The sequence below is a fragment of the Mustela lutreola genome, chromosome 5 (assembly GCF_030435805.1).
Source record: "Mustela lutreola isolate mMusLut2 chromosome 5, mMusLut2.pri, whole genome shotgun sequence".
Classification (NCBI taxonomy): Eukaryota; Metazoa; Chordata; class Mammalia; order Carnivora; family Mustelidae; genus Mustela; species Mustela lutreola.
This window is the reverse complement of record NC_081294.1, coordinates 60820626-60840245: the sequence shown is the minus strand read 5'-3', so window position 1 is coordinate 60840245 and position 19620 is coordinate 60820626. Positions and strand designations below refer to the sequence as shown.

Here is a 19620-nt window from a genome sequence, read left to right as displayed (position 1 = left end):
GACGATCTTTTCTACAAACAAACCCTAGTGCAACTACATAGCGGGTGGTTCTGGTCAAGGTGGTGAGAGAGTGCCTTCTTCCCTGCTATTTGGAGAGCCTCCATGGTACTTTCAGAGATCTCTTGGGCTCTGCAAATCCCAGCTGGAAAACCACTGGTCTGTTTTCTAGGTCACAATAAATAACAGTGGCTTGTACATTGCTTTTCAAATCCAATTTAAGCATACGATTAAGTCATACCTTAAATGCACCCGGGGCATATATACTGCTTTAAAGAACCCTGATGTAAATTCTTATATGTAGTGAGTAATCGTAACTGTTCCATCCATTTTTAAAGTTTAGATTTTCACACACTGAGCTTTCTTAAATCAGGTATCTAAGGAAGAAATAAAAGCAGTTCCATTTTGGCTAGTCTTAGGAGAATAATCCTTATTTCTCCCTTCTGTGCACTCTTCAACCAATAGATGTCACTAAAGATACCAGTACCCAGAGGCTAAGGGAAGAAAAGATTAGACAAATGGAAATTGAGCATAAAAAACATCCAGTTCTTAAAACTGAGAAGTAGGTTTCCAAAGTAATAACATTTATTACACTGCATGCAACATTTTAACCAAAAATTTAAGAAAGAAATTTCTTTTATTAAGTTGCTCAGGCTGAATGGATCACAGCACTAAGTTTTGAAATACATGTTCTTGAAGCAATTTAAAACTCATTAGAAATAATAGGCTTGGGCTAGTAGAAAATGTGGTAAAATTTAATCCTCATCCAAATGTTACCTGGGCAGTACAAACAGGAAATTGTTTTGTGCTACTGTGGCTAACCTCATTGCTGACCCTGAGCTGTAACGGCGAGAACAGCTGAGAGCTGAAGCAAAATTAAAAACTTACATCAAAGTATATCATGACAGAATGCAGATAAATAAAACAGCATATCAAAAGTATTATTTTTCTGCCAGTCTCACGGAGCAGGAAAGGTACAGGTATTCCACAAAATATGCAACAAATCAGGTGCTTACATGAAAAAGAGTCTCCTGGCTCTGCACCACCCCAACCACTGACTGTCCAAACACTGCCCATGAGACGTGAGCAGAGAAGAAACCCAGTCAAGATGGGGACAGAAGGGATCACAGAATGTTCTGGCCTCTTTTCTCCATAGGTTTCCCCTCCCTTCCACTTGGCTTACCAAAGAAATAAATAAAGCTGCTCTTCTGTGCCCTCCCAGTCACACTCTCCCTCATCTTCTAGCCTCCTGGATGGGGACCACATGATCTCCCTCCTTGAGCACATTACAGTCTCCAGAGGTAAAAGCATGAGTAATAAAACATTAAGGGGATGAAGAGAGATCAAATCAGCTTGGCTGATGGTGGCCAGCATGGGAATCAGTGGAGGGCAGAAGACATTTTTCCACTGAGCCTTTGGTTTCCCTTAAGCTTTAGGATAGAAATCACCATCCTTTAAAGAACTGTGCTTCCTCAGAAATATCCAAGGCACGAACTTGCTGTGGCAGCTCCTGGGTAGCACTAAGGACTATGGAGCCCGATAGGACTATCATTTACAGTTATTCAGACTCTGAATGAAATTCAAATTCAACTGCTTGCTAACTATGCAGTCTTTGGCGAGCTTCAGTTTCTTCCTCACAGTCATCCCAGAAGCTAACTGGTCTAAGAGCTCGCCATGCTCTACTGGACTGAATCCTCATGCCCACCATATGAAGCAGGTATTCTTTTCTCCATCTAATAGGAGACTGAAGCAAGAAAGGCTAAGCAACTTGGCCAAGGCCAAATGAGTACTGAGTGGCAGAAAATAATACCCACTTTGAGGACTCAGTAGGCTAATGAATGATAAATGGTCTAGCGTAGGAGCAGTCATGTTAAGAGCTGATTAAAAAATAAAAGCTACCATTATTATGAGTCCAAGCCAAGGTGCAGAGCCTTGCTTTAATCCCCTAGTTTTTCTTTAGGGTAAAAAAAAAAGCATATTGGCTTTCCTTTTCAAGAATGCTTTTTTCTCTTTTCTATTTTACCTCCTTTCTCTTCTTTTCACTCTTCCTCTCTCTCCTTCTGTCTGCTCCTCTTCTTCCTCCAATGTAATCCTCACACAGTCAAGTTTCTCAGCTTTTGCTACAATGCTTTTGCCTACATTGGACAACGGGACGGAAGACTGGGTAGCTTTTGAAGCCTATAGATTTGGCATTGTTCTGAGATTGTTTCTGGTGTCACTTGCTGGACATACATTCTGTCCTAGAGGTCCAGTAACACTGGATGAGAAAGTCACTGCTCTTATCAGTTCTACTGCAATAGTGAATAAGCCCCAAAGGAAAAATTACACTCAGTGAAAGAAACCTGATCCAGAAAAAGAAGATACAATTGTGATTCATAACAGAAATCTGATATTTCTAGAGTTAAAGCTCTATCAACTACTAAGCAATTCTTATACATATATTTTTCCCTAATAAGAAGTATTATTTCCTTTTTAAAAGCAAGGAAATAGAAGCTAAGCACTTATTATAGGCAGAAGGAAGCAGGACACTGTGGTCCCAGCAGAAGCAGAACCAAAAAGTGATGTGGTCAGTGGGGCCCTGTCCAAAGAAAGCTGGTTCTGTGAATGTAAGAGAAAGGCTTTGGACCAAGGAAATGCATGTTCACCAAACGCTATTCCATGTCACACCCTGTGCCAAGCCCTTTACCTGGAGTAGCTCATTTAACCACCTCTTCTAAATAGATGGGCAGGTCAGGAGGTAGTCATTATTCCTAATTTTGTGTATGAGAAAATTAGGAACAAAGAAGTATGGTGTCTTGAATGAGGGACATGGAGTTAATAAGGGTTCGTATTGGGACTCAGAGCTTTTAATTTCCAAAAACTGTGCCTTTTCTTTTCTTTTCTTTTTTAGTAGGCCCATACCCAGTGTGGAGCCCAGTGGGGGCCCTGAATTCACAACTCTGAGATCAAGATCTGAGCTGACATCAAGAGTTGGATGCTTAGCCAACTAAGTCACACAGGTATCCCCAAAACTATGCTTTTTCTAAGATACTGCTTTGGAAAATGTCCAGAAACGTAAAACAATGAAAGGAGTTAGATATACACTGGAAATACAGTGAACTGCATTGAGAATATTCGAGAAGAGGTTCGTTTTTACCTTTAGGAGGCAAAGCATTTCTATTTTATTTGATTCTAAAGTGTCTATTTTCAACAGATAAATAAAATTGTGACAATGTAGTTGCTGGTACAGATGGATATAGGAGAGTGCAAGGTTACTGCCTTAAATAGGTGCTTTATGTAGTTTTCATACACTTGTCTCAAACTCTAAAAATCAAATGCACAGTTAAGACCAAGCATTTTTAACAAAGGTGTATAATGCATTTAGATGATTATCCAGAGTGGGTTTTGAATTGAAGTGAAAACACTTTTTGTTTTTCTTTTTTTTTAAATCAAACCAAACCAAACCAAACCAAACCAAACCAAACCAAACCAAAACAGGCTTTTACTTTTAAAAAGGTGATACACTTTTAGTGGTTGTTCCTATGCATATGTGTGCACACACTCACACTCACAAACATTTAAAGAGGCTTTACAAAATTTTGTAAAATCTGTTTCAAGGTGCTCAAAAAAAAAATAGAATTACAGGTAATTTTTGAGACCAAGTGTACTCAGAGTTGGCTACTGATTTGGAAAAAAAAGAACCAACAGCCAAAAAAGGAAACACAGACTAAGAGGAGAGGACCCAGGGAACCATCTCTCAAGAAGAGCACCGCATTGAGCCCAGCCTGTAGGCCGCATCCAGCCAGCATGGGGGCAGACTAGAACAGAGGATTCTTATCCAGCCTCCCCCAATTCCCAGGTTCCAAAAAGATCTCAGAGTTGAGGAATTCCTTGATGAAGCTGTCAGAATTGGCAAGAATTAGGGTTTATGGTAGTCCTAAGGCTCAAGTCTAACTGCTAACTGAATTTTTTGGACAATAACTGAACAGGACTAGTTTTAATAGAGAACTCTGATTCTAAGGGTGCAGTGCCCCCAAATTCCCTGTCATAAAATATTTACTGCTCTTCAGGAGGATATCTTTCCAAAATTCAGTGTTGGTGACATACTAGCCTAAGCGTTCCTTGATTCATAATAGCAAATTCCCTGATGGAACTTTCGGCAATTTTGACTATCTATACCTTTTCAATACTCTATCTAGTGTATTCCCTTTGCTTACTGACACTGCAATTTTATCCAAGAGATTCATCAAGTTGGTCAGGCATGATTTGTAATCAAAGGCGTGCTGCTTACTTACTTTTGATGCCAATATGATAGCTATACCTGGCTTTCTGCACTGCGATTACCCACTTCACAAATTCATACATACAGATAGGAAGGTTCAAAAGAACAAAATAACTAACATCTTTCTTTTCTCCAAAGAGATAAAGTTATATTGCTGAGACAAATATGGAAAAAAGATACTCACCATAAGTGCAAATCATTTTACTAGCTTCTCTGAAGAGAAGAATTCCATTAGGAGATGATACATCAAAATTCAAACGCTGGGATCTAAGAAATACAGCAAAAAAATCAGACTCTATATGTAAAGAAACCAAATGTAGATGGAAAGTGCTTAGCATTTCCATTGATTAGAAGTAGCAGAGTACAACTATCCCTTTAAAAAAAAAAAGATTTATTTATTTACTTTTTTTTTGAGAGGGAGACCGTGTGCCTGCACACATGAGTGTGAGTGTGGAGAGGGGCAGAGGGTGAGAATCTCAAGCAGACTCTCCATTGAGCACAGAGCTCAGGGTGGGGCTCCATCTCACAACTCACCAGATCAAGACCTGAGCAGAAACCAAGAGTCAGTGCTTAACTGACTAAGCCATCCAGGTGCCCCTACAATTACCCTTTTAAAAAAATTCCACTCCATTAAACAAGTGTTGATAAAATATGTATGCTGATTTCTCACTATAAAGACATTAGGACAATTAAGAAGAGTTAATTTCATTCATTTGCTGATTCAAAGAATTCACTTTTATCTATCAAAACTATTATCTTGACAACCTATATGGCAGACCTCCTCCTCTCTTTTCTTTTCATGCAAAGCGGTTGACAGAGAGTAATAAAGAAATACAGGGGTGTGTATGTAAGTTTATATAAATACCTGGCTAGAGGTTTGCATTTGTAACCTCCTGTAGTGCTCCATCCATATTTTTAAAACAAATTCTAAAGTGACAGAAGGCCTGTGTACTTTTAATACTACTCATATGCATAATGAATCATCTGATACTTTAGGCATATTTCAAATACATTAAATCCCATTCAGACTATAGTTTCCATGGCACATAGCTCAAAGAAAGAGAAGTCCCAAGTTCTAAATGAGAACAATTCTACTTCCCTGGTTTCCGATGGGTACAGAACAATATGAACAGGATAAAGGACTGATAGACCATCCTGACATCATACTTTTTTTTAACATCAATTTGTCTTTAGTTGGTTCTGATATGCCTGGTCTCTGTGCTTTCAAAAAGTAGTGGTATATATTTTTAAAGGACTAGCAAAAAATATGAAAGCAGGTCTTAGCAAAGAAATGCCAAAAAAGCAAAGATACTTGCTAAAGTCCTTTTGCCAGGAATGATGAATTGTTGCTTCCCCACGCTTTTTCAAAATGCTTTAGTATAAGGTACAATGATAACTGATTAGAAATACTGTGATCTTTTGATAGTTGGCATATAATTACTGACTAAAGAAAATGAACATACATAATTCATATTGGATTCTGGAGAAATATAGACAAGATAACATTTTCTGAGATTACGGATTTTCACTAGGAACTTATTATATAACAATTATGGAAGATAGATATGAATCATTTGCCTACGGCAGGTATAAAATATATACTGCAATGATTTTTTCATTTAGTATTAAATGTTAAAGCTGCAATATATAATATCAATTATCTGGTTGAAAACATAATAATCAAAAACAAATTTCTAATATGAAATACATAGGTACTCTTCCTTTAGTATCTAAGATACATATAAGAATATGAGAATAGTTTAAAAAAACAAACAGCCTCAAAAAGATTTATACTCACATTTCTTTATTTGCCAGGTCTTTTCCTACCTCTTGTTTAATAGACTTTAAATTATTACTGGGAAAAGCCCAGCACAAGAGCTGAATTACAGCTGTAGTCCATAGTCCTTCTCTGTCTGGCTAGTTCCCTTCCAACATGCAGTTTACAAAGAGGAACTGATGAAACAGGATGGCTAAGTGACAGGTAATTTGGTGCAACGCCATATTCACAATGACATATTTTAAAGAGGTAAAACCAGTTAGCTTTCTGCAGTTTTTCTCTTTTAGCTACATCTTTGTTAATATTTATACACAGAGTATTTGAATCTCTGCTCGTCTGTGCAATTATAAGGTCAACTGGGCAATTTTTTTTTTATTTTTACGTTTTTAGGCAATTTCTAAGACATGTTGTAGTTGCCAAAAAAGGAAGTGTTGTAGCTGCCATTTGTTTCAGTCTTAAAAATTTTTATTAAAGTGTAATTAACATTTAGTGTCATATTAGTTTCAGAACCACTACGTGATTACACCTTACACCTGTTACAATGGCTAGAGTCAAAAAGACAAGAAATAACAAGCAATGGTGAGAATGTGGAGAAAAAGGAACCCCTGGGCACTGTTGGTGGAAGGCAAAACGGTGTAGCCACTGTGGAAAGTGGTACAGAGGGTGCTCAAAAAATTAAAACTAGAACTACCAGATGACCCAGCAGTTCCCACTATTGGGTATTTACCTCCGGACTCTCAAATGAAAACACTAATTCAAACAGATATGCACCCTTGTTTACTGTCATCACTACTTAAATGAGAAGGTTGAGCACATAAATCATCCACACAGGTGCACACTGGCAAAGAGGGAGAAGGATAACTTAGGAGTCAAAGCAGGGACAATCCCGGGGGCTCCTGAGATGAACTATGAGTCCATGAACTGCTCTGGGTCTCAGGCTCCTTCTTCATAAAGAAGCAGCTCAACTCCGAGACCTCTAAACTTCTTTCCTGCTTCAAGAGTACATGGAATTGCAGTTAAGCAGTGAAAGAGTTAAAATAGCTGCCCTACCTCCATCTGCGTCTTTGACTGTTTTAAATAATGGTGGCTGTAGTCTTCCATCTCATACACCTAAGTGTACTACGTTTTTCCCCCCAAGAGGTCTCGACCTTGGGGCTCTGATTCTATGGCTTTCACTGATTATTTGAAAACTTCTGGTTCCTGAGTTCTTGCTAAGCGAATATACACATACCAGGCAGGAAAATCTGACCTCTGGAGATGCCGTCAAACAGTGATTTTTCCCCCTCCCCCAGTGCACTTCTTACCTATTTTGCATCAGTTCTGCCATAAGTTTTAAGATGGGAGTGGTACATGCTGGCTCACCATACCACCGCTCGATCGTCCTCTGAAGAATGGGAAGATACGTGGGGTACCTTTTATAGAGCCTGTTAAAGAACTTAAGGGTCAAAAGAAATATTGTTCCTGAAAATTGGCAGCACTTAAAGAGCAAAGAAGGAATCCACATATGCTCTATGTTTAGTATACAACGGCAATTTTATAAATTGCTCTCCCTAACCTGCACAGCTGTACATTTTTTGGGGGGGAGGGGTGTAAATGATTTGTTGTTCTTTGTAACATATCCCACACATTATGTTGCTTCATTCTTGGTATATACTATAAATAGAAGACATATTCTGAAAGAACACATATAAGAATCATGCTTAATACTGTATGAAAGGAAAAGAAATTTAATGAGGATAAAAACACATTTGGATTGTTAATACCAGTTTCTTGGGTATTAAACTACTTAAGGAAATATTATTATAGAATTTTGAAAATATATAAAAGAAAGAGGGAAATAATAATAATAAGCCCCATACATCTATCTTTCAGCTTAGAAACTACCTATTCTCTTCGTTTTTTTAAGTTGTTGACTTGCTTGGCTTGGTCCCACTGTAATAGCTCCAAGGAGCACTGGAGATGTTAGTTTGAAGAAAAGCTCTGGGTCACTTTTAATGTACTCAGGGTCAGCTAAAAGGTAGTCCCATGTACACCCAAGGAGAAGCTCTCAAACATCCTCAGCAACAGTAAGAAGCATGTGCCTCTGCTAAGTCAATGGCTGAGACCAGCAGAACTGGAAAACTCTGACTCACCTCTCCTGGCCCTTTAAACCATAACTGACTCCTTCCTTGACAAAGGGACACATAAATACAAAATTAAGGCCTAAAATTGCAGCAGGAAAACAAACAAACAAACAAAAAACAAAACTCTTGATATGCCACTCCTTCATTTCCTTTTTCTTTTCCTATTCTCTAGGTCTCTCTCTTTCTGGTATTTTCTAGTGTACTTGTCTTTTTGTTTCAGTGAAAGTGCTGAATGGAATCACTTAATGGCGTACCTTCCCTGTGGGTATGGGTAGATATCTCCATGGTGAAAAAGAACACAATTTTCTTCCCTGCTCTTAGAATACATTTCAAATTCATTAGGATAGCATACAAGGCCCTTTAAGATCCAGTCCCTGCATACCTTCAGATCCCTCTCTTAGGACTCCTGCCTTATCCATGATTCAGCCATTCTTAATCCTCTGCAAATCCACAGATGCCAACTCTATTTTTTTTTTTTTTTAAGATTTTATTTATTTATTTGACAGAGAGAGACACACAGCAAGAGAGGGAACACAAGCAGGGAGAGTGGGAGGGGGAAAAGCAGGCTTCCTGCCGAGCAGGAAGCCTGATGTGGAGCTTGATCCCAGGACCCTGGAATCATGACCTGAGCCAAAGACAGATGCCTAATAATTGAGCCACCCAGGTGCCCCAGATGCCAACTCTCTTGTCTCCATTCCTCTACTTGCAGCTTCTTCTGCTTTAACCCATTCCTGTCTTTCAACATCTAGCTCAAGTTCACGTCCCATGGGACGGTGAAACCTCGCTTTTGTCAAAAGGCATCAGCCTCTTTCTTATCTATGTTCAATGAACACTCTGACCCCATTTCTCTCTCTTTTTTTATTATGTTAGTCACCATATAATATCATTAGTTTTTGATGTAGTGTGCCCAATGTCACTAGCTATCAGGGAAATACAAATCAAAACCACAATGAGATACCACCTTACATCAGTTAGAATGATAAAAATGAGCAAAACAAGAAACGACAAATGTTGGCAAGGATGTGGAGAAACGGGAACACTCTTATACTGTTGGTGGGAATGCAAGCTGGTGCAACCACTCGGGAACAGTATGGAGGTTCCTCAAGATATTAAGAATAGAGCTACCCTACGACCCAGCAATTGCTCTACTAGGTATTTACCCCAAAGATACAGATGTAGCGAAGAGGCACAGGCACCCCAATGTTCAGAGCAGCAACGTTGAAAAGAGTCAAACTGTGGAAGGAGCCGAGATGCCCTTCAACGGATGGATGGATAAAGATGTGGTCCATATGTACAATGGCATATTACTCAGCCATCAGAAAGGATGATGACCCCATGTCTCTTACAACAGACTCTACTAGGGTTACTTGCTTGTGCTACCAGCTTGCCCATTAGACAGTGAGTTTCCAAAGGGCAAAGACTGTGTTTCCCTACCTTGCCCCCACCATTATTGCTTGTCCCTCAGAAGCCTTCCTGGCCTCCCCCTCTGAAGACTTAGCTGGTATGTTTCCTGTATGTGGCTGTGGTACCCTGTGCTAATGCTTTTATGTCTCTTTATCTCTCCTATTCTATTATATGCTTCTTGAGGGCAGGACCTAGGCACTTGTTGTATACATGGACCTGGTACAAAGTGGGCTTCAGTAAGTATTTTTTACTGTAAACCTGTTAACCTAAGAATGAGGTATAGCATATTTGATGAGAAGTATCTATTTCTTTTTAACTGTGCATTTCATTTTGAAGCTTCATGAAATAATTCATACAACGTTCAATAAAATAAGCCTTCTAATCCCTTAAGAGTGGCGAGCTCCCCCAAACTGCAAAAAAACAATCCTTTTGTCTCCTCAGATATACAATGTTAAGGCTCTGTATTTGCATGTGTTGTATTTGTATATGTTGAAAGAATTTACTTAACAAGTATTTACTAAAGTCCTATTCGATAACAAGTATTTACTAAAGTCCTATTCGTTTTAGACTCTCTGGAGACACCAGTGAATCAAACATTGAAAAATTCCTGCCCTCATGTGATTTACATTCTAATAAGAAAAGACAAAAATAAATAAAAGACATATATAATATGTTAGAAAGTGCTACAAAGGAAAATACGGTGAAGAAGGGAGATAAGAAGTGCTCCAGTTGGATAAAAATGAAATCAATGAACTTAATTATTAATTCCATTTTGGCTGTTGTCAGATAACTTATTGCTTTTTCCATGTAGTCGAAAATACGCTATTTTTGATAGCTCACAGATACTATGTGTTAGTTGCTGTGCTAGGGGTGAGGGATCCAGAGATACGAAAGACATTGCTTTTATTCTCGGGGAATTCATCCTCAAGTCTGGGTGGTTGACATACAATAGAGATGCTCTTGAGTACCCCAATTCAGAGGGAGTGTCAGAGGAGCAGAGGTGAGAAGAGATTCCATTAAGAAATCTACTGAGCACAAACTCAGTGATCATTACTGGGAAAGCATCGGAAAGGCTCGTCAAGAAACTGTGAAGACCCCAATCTCAGAACCTAAGAGTATCGTAGGCACACGCAAGCCCCTTTGCTAGGCATTCTAAAGGCATCTGGACCATCCTATTTTTCAGAGCACACTGCACTCACTATGGGAGAAAGCAGGGGGATAGGAGGGGATGCTTCCTTTTCTGTGCAGAATGAGAGTGGGGCCAATTCTAATATGCTTCTGACAGAGGTGACTGCCACAGAGAAGATGAGTGATTACTGGAAAGCAGAGTAGAGGTCTACCAAGCAGGGAGGTGAAAAGGGCTGCAGAGTGAGAGTGCCAGACTCAGATTACAGGGTGAGAAGCAGACCCCGCTCTCGGAGTTTAATTTTCCAGGGCCTGTGAGGACCATGTATATACGGAAAGCAGGAGGACAGTGGGAGCCCTTAGGTAGAAGAGGTACAGACCTAACTGCTTTCACCTAACCTTCCTGATGAATTCCTAACGTCTACATCAGATAAAGGAAAGATCAAAAGTATTAATGATAGGATGCTGCCTTAATCAGATGCCAAATAGGACACAATGAGAAGTACGGCTCTTCTTTCTTGACAACCACCACCCATCCATCCACCCACTGCGCAGTTCGTATAACTTACCATGTGCCTGGCCCCAAGTAAACAGAAATGAGTAAAAATGTAATTCTTTCCCTCTGGGATCTCATAGTAGGGAAAGCATGGTAATATCCTAGAAGGCAATAAAGGAGTTTTTCTTAAAACTCTTAGGGGATAGGGGTGTGAGGCTGTGATTCCAGAATAGAAACAGCCTGCCGGCTTGGAGCTTATTTTAAAGGTATTCTATGAATGCAAAACAGTATACCTTGTCCACGAAGGCAAATGCTGCTGGAAGTCTTTTCTTTCTCTCCTGTCTAGCAAACGCCAATCTACCTTTCCACACCTTGCCCAACTTCCACTTCCCTGAGAAGCCTACTTATTTTTGTTTGTTTGTTTTGCCAAAAATGCCAATCTCTTCCTCTTACATGTTCATACGGTCCTTTGCATACATCTTTGTGACAACACACTATTCGTTAGCATGTTATTTATACTAGTGAATATTAGTATGTTAACCCCCTAGATAGTGAGCTTCTAAAGTGCCATCTATTTTACTCATTCTGGTAAAAAACAGTCCTTTTATTCAGTCCTCAGGCCTGACACACAGGACTTAAAACAAAGCTTGCTGAAGTGATTTTTCAGTGATTTTACTTTCTTCCCTATTTCAGTCTGTACAACACAGTGCCAATTACTTTCTTCTTGAAATACAATTCTGATTTTGTTAGTAAGAAGGACAACTGCCTCACACTATCTATGGGATAAGGGTCTAAATTCCTTAGCTTGATATTCAGGGGTCCCAGGCAACCTGCATTTCCCATCATGAATCAGTGGTACCTACAGCAAAACATCTTCTTCTCTACTCCCCTTCCAAGAACTGTGCTTAGGCCAACAGAAAACCTCTTACTTCATCGTTCCAATACTCTAATCCTACTTGTTTGGTAAAATCCAGAGAAATAGCCACACTTTTTTGACAGAGCCCTTCCTGATTCCCCAGCTAAATGCAATCACTTTATTTGTGTCTGTTGTTATGGCACTCATCACCTTCTGTATTTTATTACAGTCATGTATGTAGGTACCTAACAGTCTCTATTTAATTATAAGCTCATTTGGGGGTAGGATTTGACTCTAAGGAATCTACATCCGTCATGAAACCTAGCACAATCCTTAGCCAAATTTTCTGAATAAATGAGCAAATGGGATCCTTCTGTCTCATTCCATATTTGGGAGAAAAACAGACCTAACAACAGTGCTGGAGTATTTCCTTTGCGCCAGACATTATAGCGGGCCCTTTACAGATGTCAGTTCATGCGCTTCTTATACTACACCTGTGAGACAGGTATGATTAGCCCTGTTTTATGGAGGAGAAAACTGATTCTGAGACAGTGAGGAAGTTCCCCAAAGCCCCCACAGGTTAAGTGGTGAAGCCAGGACCAGATTCCACGACTGTTTTATTCTGAGGTTTGCACCCTTCTGCATACCTACACAGGGTCTAGACTTGTCTTTGTACGATATGTTTACGCATACTAATAAACAGCACCGATGACCTGACTGAAAACCAGTGGACTCAGAGATCAGGTTATGACAATCATACACATTTCTTTTTTCTTTTTTTTCCAATTGCTGTCTGGATCCTTGACACTTACCAGTCTAAGTATGACCTGGGAAAAAGCCTAAACAAGGTGGCTAAATGCAGTACAAGGTAAGGTGCTTTTATATTGTCGTGTTCTCACTATAGGGGCAAAGAAGTGTATCAATGATTCCTCAATTCTTCAGCAGCGGAACAATTTATCAACATGTTTGCTATGCAGTTTCAGGCAATTTACTTTTGGAAGGACAGTGATAAGCAATGCAGTTCGTGTAGCAGTTAATGTAGTCAGTGTTTACAGAAATGTTTTTGAATTAAATAGCTAACCACTAAAATAGCATCTTATCAAATAATCGCCGTAAATAAAATGCATTTTGACTTTAAGATGACATGTGCTCTTATAGGACATTTCTTCTGCATGCTAAGGACTGTATAACGAATTAGAGAACACACATTTATGTGAATAAAAGGCAAAAATAAACTTTCCCCAGCAGTAATGTGGGAATCATCACTGACGGTTTGACATATCAATATTTCAGTAAGAATAAATGACTTTCATATCCATGTTTTTTAAAAACCATATACTTATTCATTTTTACATTACTAGAATACTTTGAAAAGAATCTATACTTTATCACCTGAAACTGCTTAAAGTATTTCAAAATATTTTAATAAAGCTTTTTGAATTATCTAATAATGTAACTTTTAAACAAATTTTACTATTATTATAAATATTTGCTCTTCATCCTTTGCCCAAAGGAAAACTATAAATCTTGTCTCAACTGAATGAACACCATTTATCATATTCATTTTGTTGTCAATACAATTATGAAAAGCCTTTGGCCTTTTCCCAAGGAAGCTGATTTGCTACTGAAACTCAATTATTATAAGCAAATCCGGTACCAAGCCAACCCGTTTGGCAGTTCTAACACAGCTTTCTGCATAACTGACACTTCGCCCTCCACCACGGACCCTAATAACATCAACATCTATGATCACATGGAGGAGACAATAGTTTCCAGTTCAAAACAAAACATTAAGTCCCGAGGCCTTCCATTTGCTATTGTCTGCCATCTGCTGGACAAAAGTTTCATTTCAGCTAGGTGCCAAAGAGATGAAGCTGGGGAGGAAATGGAAAACAGACTTAATTAAAAACTTAAATTACAATACGTTCTATGAATTTTAGGCAGTATCAATTATGGCAGATATTTATATTTTTTGGCACTGCGGGGAAACGTTCTGGACTTGACTCTTGGTTGGGACTGCAGAGGAGGGAAACATGAAGTATTAATTATTGGGCATCCTAGAGTTGCAGCTTGGTTCAAGATCACGATCACTTTTAAAGTGCCGAAACTAGGTTCTTATGATTTTTCAAATAAATGAAAGTTTTTACTTTGTGAGCTTCTATTTATGTTTAGATAAACAAAGGTCACATGTGATTTCAGTGTATTCTTCATAGTTAAAAGAATTTTAGGAATTTCCATATTAAAAACTACAGTCTCTCTACATGTACTTTGCATGCTGAAATAAAGACACGGTTCTTCAATGACAGAAAATTCTTATCTCTAATCCTTTTATGGACACATATAGCTGATGAAGTGGGTTTTATTTTTTTTTAACTTTTTTATAGATTTTATTTACTTAGTTCACAGACAGAGACCACAAGTAGGCAGAGAGGCAGGCAGAGAGAGAGGAGGAAGCAGGCTCCCTGCTGAGCAGAGAGCCTGATGTGGGACTCGATCCCATGACCCCGAGATCATTACCTGAGCCGAGGGCAAAGGCTTTAACCCACTGAGCCACCCAGGCACCCCTTATGAAGTAGGTTTTATTTTTCTTTTAAAGATTTTTATTTATTTATTTGACAGAGAGAGATCACAAGTAGGCAGAGAGGCAGGCAGAGAGAGAGGAAGGGAAGCAGGCTCCCTGCTGAGCAGAGAGCCCGTTGCGGGACTCGATCTAAGGACCCTGAAATCATGACCTGAGCTGAAGGCAGAGGTTTAATCCACTGAGCCACCCAGGCACCCCATAAAGTAGGTTTTAACAGTAACTAAAAATGTTAGTATTCAAATTAATGTTAAAAAAAATTTTTTTTTTAATGTGTAGAGTTCCCCCTAAAACATGCCCAGATTCCTTGTTAGCTATCTTTTTGGGCTATCTGTGGCATCCATAGTGAAAAACTGCCTTTAAGAAGTTTCTTCTGCTGTTTAATTTATGAAGAAGTTTGGATAAGAAGAACCTGAAAAGAGCAACTGAGAAACAGTGTAACTTAAAAAATAAAATAACTTTAAGGCTATCGAATTCTTCTAAGGTGCTCTGATGGTTTTATATATAAAGACATGAAAACATATTACACCTATATGACTTGTATAAATTGTCACCTCCTGTTAGAATCAAGGAGGATTCATATAATATTATTAAAACAATATTAATAGCAACTATTTATGACTCCCAAATATGTTTCAGACACTATATAAAATGTGCTACCTATTTTAATGGTCGCAGTGAGCCATGATGCTGGATGTCCCTTTTTTAAATGAGAAAACCAACTCACAGAAGTGAAACGACTTGCCAAGGTTTACACGGCAAGTAGAGAGCTGGATTTTAAGCCTGGTCTGACACCAAAGTCCGTGCTCGTCTCACTCTTATGTGAAGAGGTATTTCTGTGGGGGGATGTTTGTTTGTTGCTTTGTTTATTTATGCTGTTCTCTGTACCAAGCCTTGGCAAAGGAAAATTTAGATTTTATACCAAAGGAAAAATCCTGGCCATTTATTTCCCCTTTTTCGTGTATTAAAATTTTCATGATGGTGAAAAACTGTAGCATGATGAATTAAGCCTCTGAGAGATAAAGTAACCTTCTCAGCCCTGCTAATTGAGATGGAGTAGAAATTCAAATCTGCTCAAAAATGCCAAATGGTAAGATTCATTGATCCTGAGTTAAAGATGTTAGCCTGATTATCCCTGCAATCCCTACATAAACAATCATTTGGGGATGTGATTTTTAAGTTGTCAATATTTAATGGCACCAAAAAGTGACCTCTCTGAGCTGGGTCTCCAAATGCTGTGCTCAGTTATCTGCACTGCTGCCACTGTGCTGTAATTTTTAGCTGATTACACATTAGTTCATTTAGCTTTGTTTCCTCTTCCCTACTGTGCCATACTATTAAACGAAAGCAAGGGGCCTGGCATCCCTCTGTGCACAGAGCTGGTATTGTCACAGTGTAATAAGGATACATCCAGTCAAACAGCATGGTGTAGCTGGTCTTTGTGTTCAGTGCAAAGGCAATCCCTCGAAGATCTCTTGCCAGCCCGATCAACATACGCTGTCAGTGGGAAAGAGACACAGTAATTGATTTTCACGTTAGCACAGAGCAGATGGAGTAATAATCAGGCAATAATGACCACATATCTGATTTTGATTCATTAGCTAAAATGTCTCGCTCAGATCCCTTTCTATAGAAAACCATAGACCCTTTTAAACAAACAGACCATCAAATCTGCTGACCAACCCGAATTCACTTCTTATAAATTGAGCTAAGTTATAATTCCAGTAGTTTAGGAACATTTAGATTCTTCATATACTTTGTTTCTGAATAATGACAATTAGGGGAAAAAAAAAGCAGGGGCAGGGGAGATGAGGATTGATAATTCCACAGAACAGAGATGCTCAGGGTCCAGACATTATTTAATAATAGCAAAATCTTAACCACACCGGCTTGCACGTAATCGGTCCCACTATGAAACCTAGCGTTTCTCCTGGAAGCACACTGGAATTCAAAGATCCCAAAAGAGTCATCTCTAGTCACTGAGGACAAAATAAAACTGGCCAGGTGACTTTTTGCGGCAATGACATTCCGAGAAGGGCATTTGCATTCCCCAAGCAAGGAAAGGGAAAAGGTGTAAGGAAAAGAAATCTATACTGGTTATTAGAAGATTTGAATTTGAGTCACAGCTCTGTTGCTTGATAAGACTGAAGGGAAGGCAACAACTTACAGTCTCAGTTTCCTCATCTATAAAAGGGGCTACTATTGCCTCTTTCACAGAGGCAGTGTGAGGAACAAATTTAATAAACTTATTTAAAAATGCCTAGCAAGAGCCCAACACGTACTAAATGTTCCATAAATATTTAGTTTTAGAGAGACAGAAAAAAACAACTTGACTCTTAAATAAAAGAGATCTGCCTTGTACTCTGGACTCTTAATTAAGCTGTCCTTAGGATGATGCTTGGGAAGAGAAAAAGAAAACCCATGAACAGATGCTAGAATGTCAGAACAAAGAGCACAAATAAACATAATTGCAAAACAAGGGGGTGGGATAATTGAGATATGCAACTGTGATTTCTGAAGGTACTGTTTCAGTAGAAAGATTCTGCCAGGAAATGGGTTCTGAAGTCTTCTGTCAGATTTTCTTTTCTTTTTCCTCACACATTGGTAAGAAATGAAAACCTCTTTATAGGAAGGCCTTTAAATGATCATCAAGGACTTGGAAGTGAATCTGAAGCCTCATCTTAATGGCTAAACAGCATCTTGAAGTAAATTAATAGTTTGTCTGTCAGAAGTACCTGCAATTTCTGATCGTCCCCCAATCCTGTACCTAAAAGGTAACTAGATATAACCAGAAGTCATCATTTATAAAATATTTAGTTTTTAACCACCTAAGCATTTCTGAATTTCTGAGTCTGTAAACCCTGAATTTCTTCTCTGCTTCTTTAAGTGACTCATTCTTTTTCCTTTCATAATCTCACTAGTCCCTGTTAGTCTAGAATCGTCTTGCCTCCTTACAGTTCTCTCATGTGACTTGCTATTAAAAAAAAAAAAAAAAAAGCCATTTTGCCTTTTATGTAACCTATTTTCACCACCTGGAACCTGTTCCCCTCTTTTGCAGCTTTCCACGTTTCTCACAGGCTCTGGAACAAAATACGTCTTCTAAGAAGCCTTCTTGGAACAATCCCACTCTGAGTATTTAGCTCTGCAGTCTTTCTAAGACAGTCGGCATTTTGGCCTACTTGTATTATGTAAACTTACAGGTAGGTTACAGTAAGTCTCCACATATACATAAGGCACCCACATTCAGCTCTAAACTGGTCAAGAGGAAATAGGGGTTTTACTTTCCTTGTCCTAGCGCAAAGAGCTGTTAAAATATCTTTTGACTCTCTTCATTACACAAAAAGGTTTAACATTTATTTTATCACAAATTTTTCTTCTTTAAAAGATGCCAAAATAATAAAATCTAAGTGCCTTGAATCTATGAAATTATATCACTGTTTAATTTCAGAAAATGTTACTATAGAGCGGAGGAAGCATGTAACAACCTAAGAACTAACTGTGTGTTTTCAGTAGTTTTCACTGGACAGAAAAATGCAGTGTCCACGTGGGTAAGAAATAGATTTCTTAGGCTCAAACAGTATCTTGTATTTTACGGGAGCAAGAAAACTGTAATAGTCTATAGAGATACTCAAACGACACGAAGGGAGTACTTTCTTGGTGGCCAAAACATACCCAGCTCTGCTCTGGACAGGATGACTGCTACCTAGCAGTTCAACTGGATTACTAAGCCGTCTCAGAGAGCCAGAGGCAGTCTGATTGAAATTTAGGGAAGGAGCAGCCACGGTTCACCATCTCATTTAAAATAGTAAAAAAGGGTTTATTTCAAAAGTTGCCCTTCTACGGTTGGTGCACAATTGATTGATCCTATGTGTTCAGTGAGGCTGGTTTGGGGGGCCAGGTAGGTCTGGGTATCTAATCGTAAGGATTCCTTCTGGATAGTTCGAGGAGAAACCGCTCAGTGCTCAGTGCCGCATGGTGAACAGTTGTCTGTGTGCCAAGTGTGAGACGAATGGGCCGGGAAACAGCTGAAATGCGGCTCCTTCCACCCTGACCCCCAAAACAGGGTTTCTAATGGAAAGTCTGACAGACCCTTTACTGTAGTGGCACTACTGGGGGCAGCTATAATATTATCCTCATAATTCTACTATATAATAACAACAAAGAAAAAGAAGGTGAAGGGTCATTGTGCTTTGTCTTTAGAATTAAGATGGCTGTCTTCATCCTTACAGCATACTCTTAATTCTGGAGACACATCTTAATAACCTCTAAATAGTTCCAACAAAAGAGCCGTGTCAGAGGAATGAGCAGGCCCCAAGGTGTTTCAACTGGAGTGTTTTCATCTGCCTTTATTGCTCTATCCCTCTCCAGAATTAAGGCAATAACCTGTGATAAATTATTCAGGAACTGCTACAGGGATCAAAGCAAAATCATTCTGTTAAAGTGCTGTTTGCAACATTTGGCACTTAGTGCGAAAACTTTTAATGTGCGCATGCTGAAAATCAAGGATTTTAAATAATTTAACATTGTGGAGTTTTTACGAAGGGACTAAAGATAGCAGGTTCCTATTTAACTGCTCCTCTTCCTCTGAGAAGTTTTCATTCATTTTCCTTAAACTCGATGACGTCATGGCCAAATACAAAATGATGCACGAGTCAAGGGAGTAGTGGACTATATTTCACTATGGATACAATTATAGGCGGAACACACACACATTTTGAACAAATGCTTTGGAGCCAGGACCTGTCACAGCATTTTCTTTCTTTTTCCCTTTACTATGAAACCCAAGACAAAAATTCAAGGTTCTCTTCAATTTTATTAGGACTAAGTAAGAAAACAAAGCTATAAATTTAAGAGTTTTACAGCATTTCCTCCCCTCACAACCATATTTCAATTTGGCAACACAGGTCCTTGCTGCTTCTGTTCATCCTGAAATCCGCATTTGAAAAATATCTATAAATAGGGAGTTAGAAAATGCTGGTAAGGGTTGCAAATTAAATGAATTT

General features: G+C 38.8%; 1 protein-coding gene across 7 annotated transcripts in view; it reads right to left on the bottom strand.

The window, feature by feature from the left end:
* Positions 1 to 19620, bottom strand: part of RANBP17 (RAN binding protein 17) — a 315477-nt gene that overhangs the window by 46980 nt on the left and 248877 nt on the right. For 5 of the 7 annotated variants that reach the window (XR_009353860.1, XM_059174293.1, XM_059174291.1 and 2 more), the window contains 3 exons: positions 16026 to 16114; positions 7340 to 7459; positions 4443 to 4525 (listed from right to left, as the gene is read on the bottom strand). Coding sequence is in view for 6 of the 7 variants with exons in the window: in XM_059174293.1 (XP_059030276.1) it covers positions 4443 to 4525; positions 7340 to 7459; positions 16026 to 16114 (292 nt within the window). In the remaining variant the exon portion in view is untranslated. The remainder of the gene's footprint in view (positions 1 to 4442; positions 4526 to 7339; positions 7460 to 16025; positions 16115 to 19620) is intronic. The other 2 variants (XM_059174288.1, XM_059174290.1) reach the window with 1 other exon arrangement.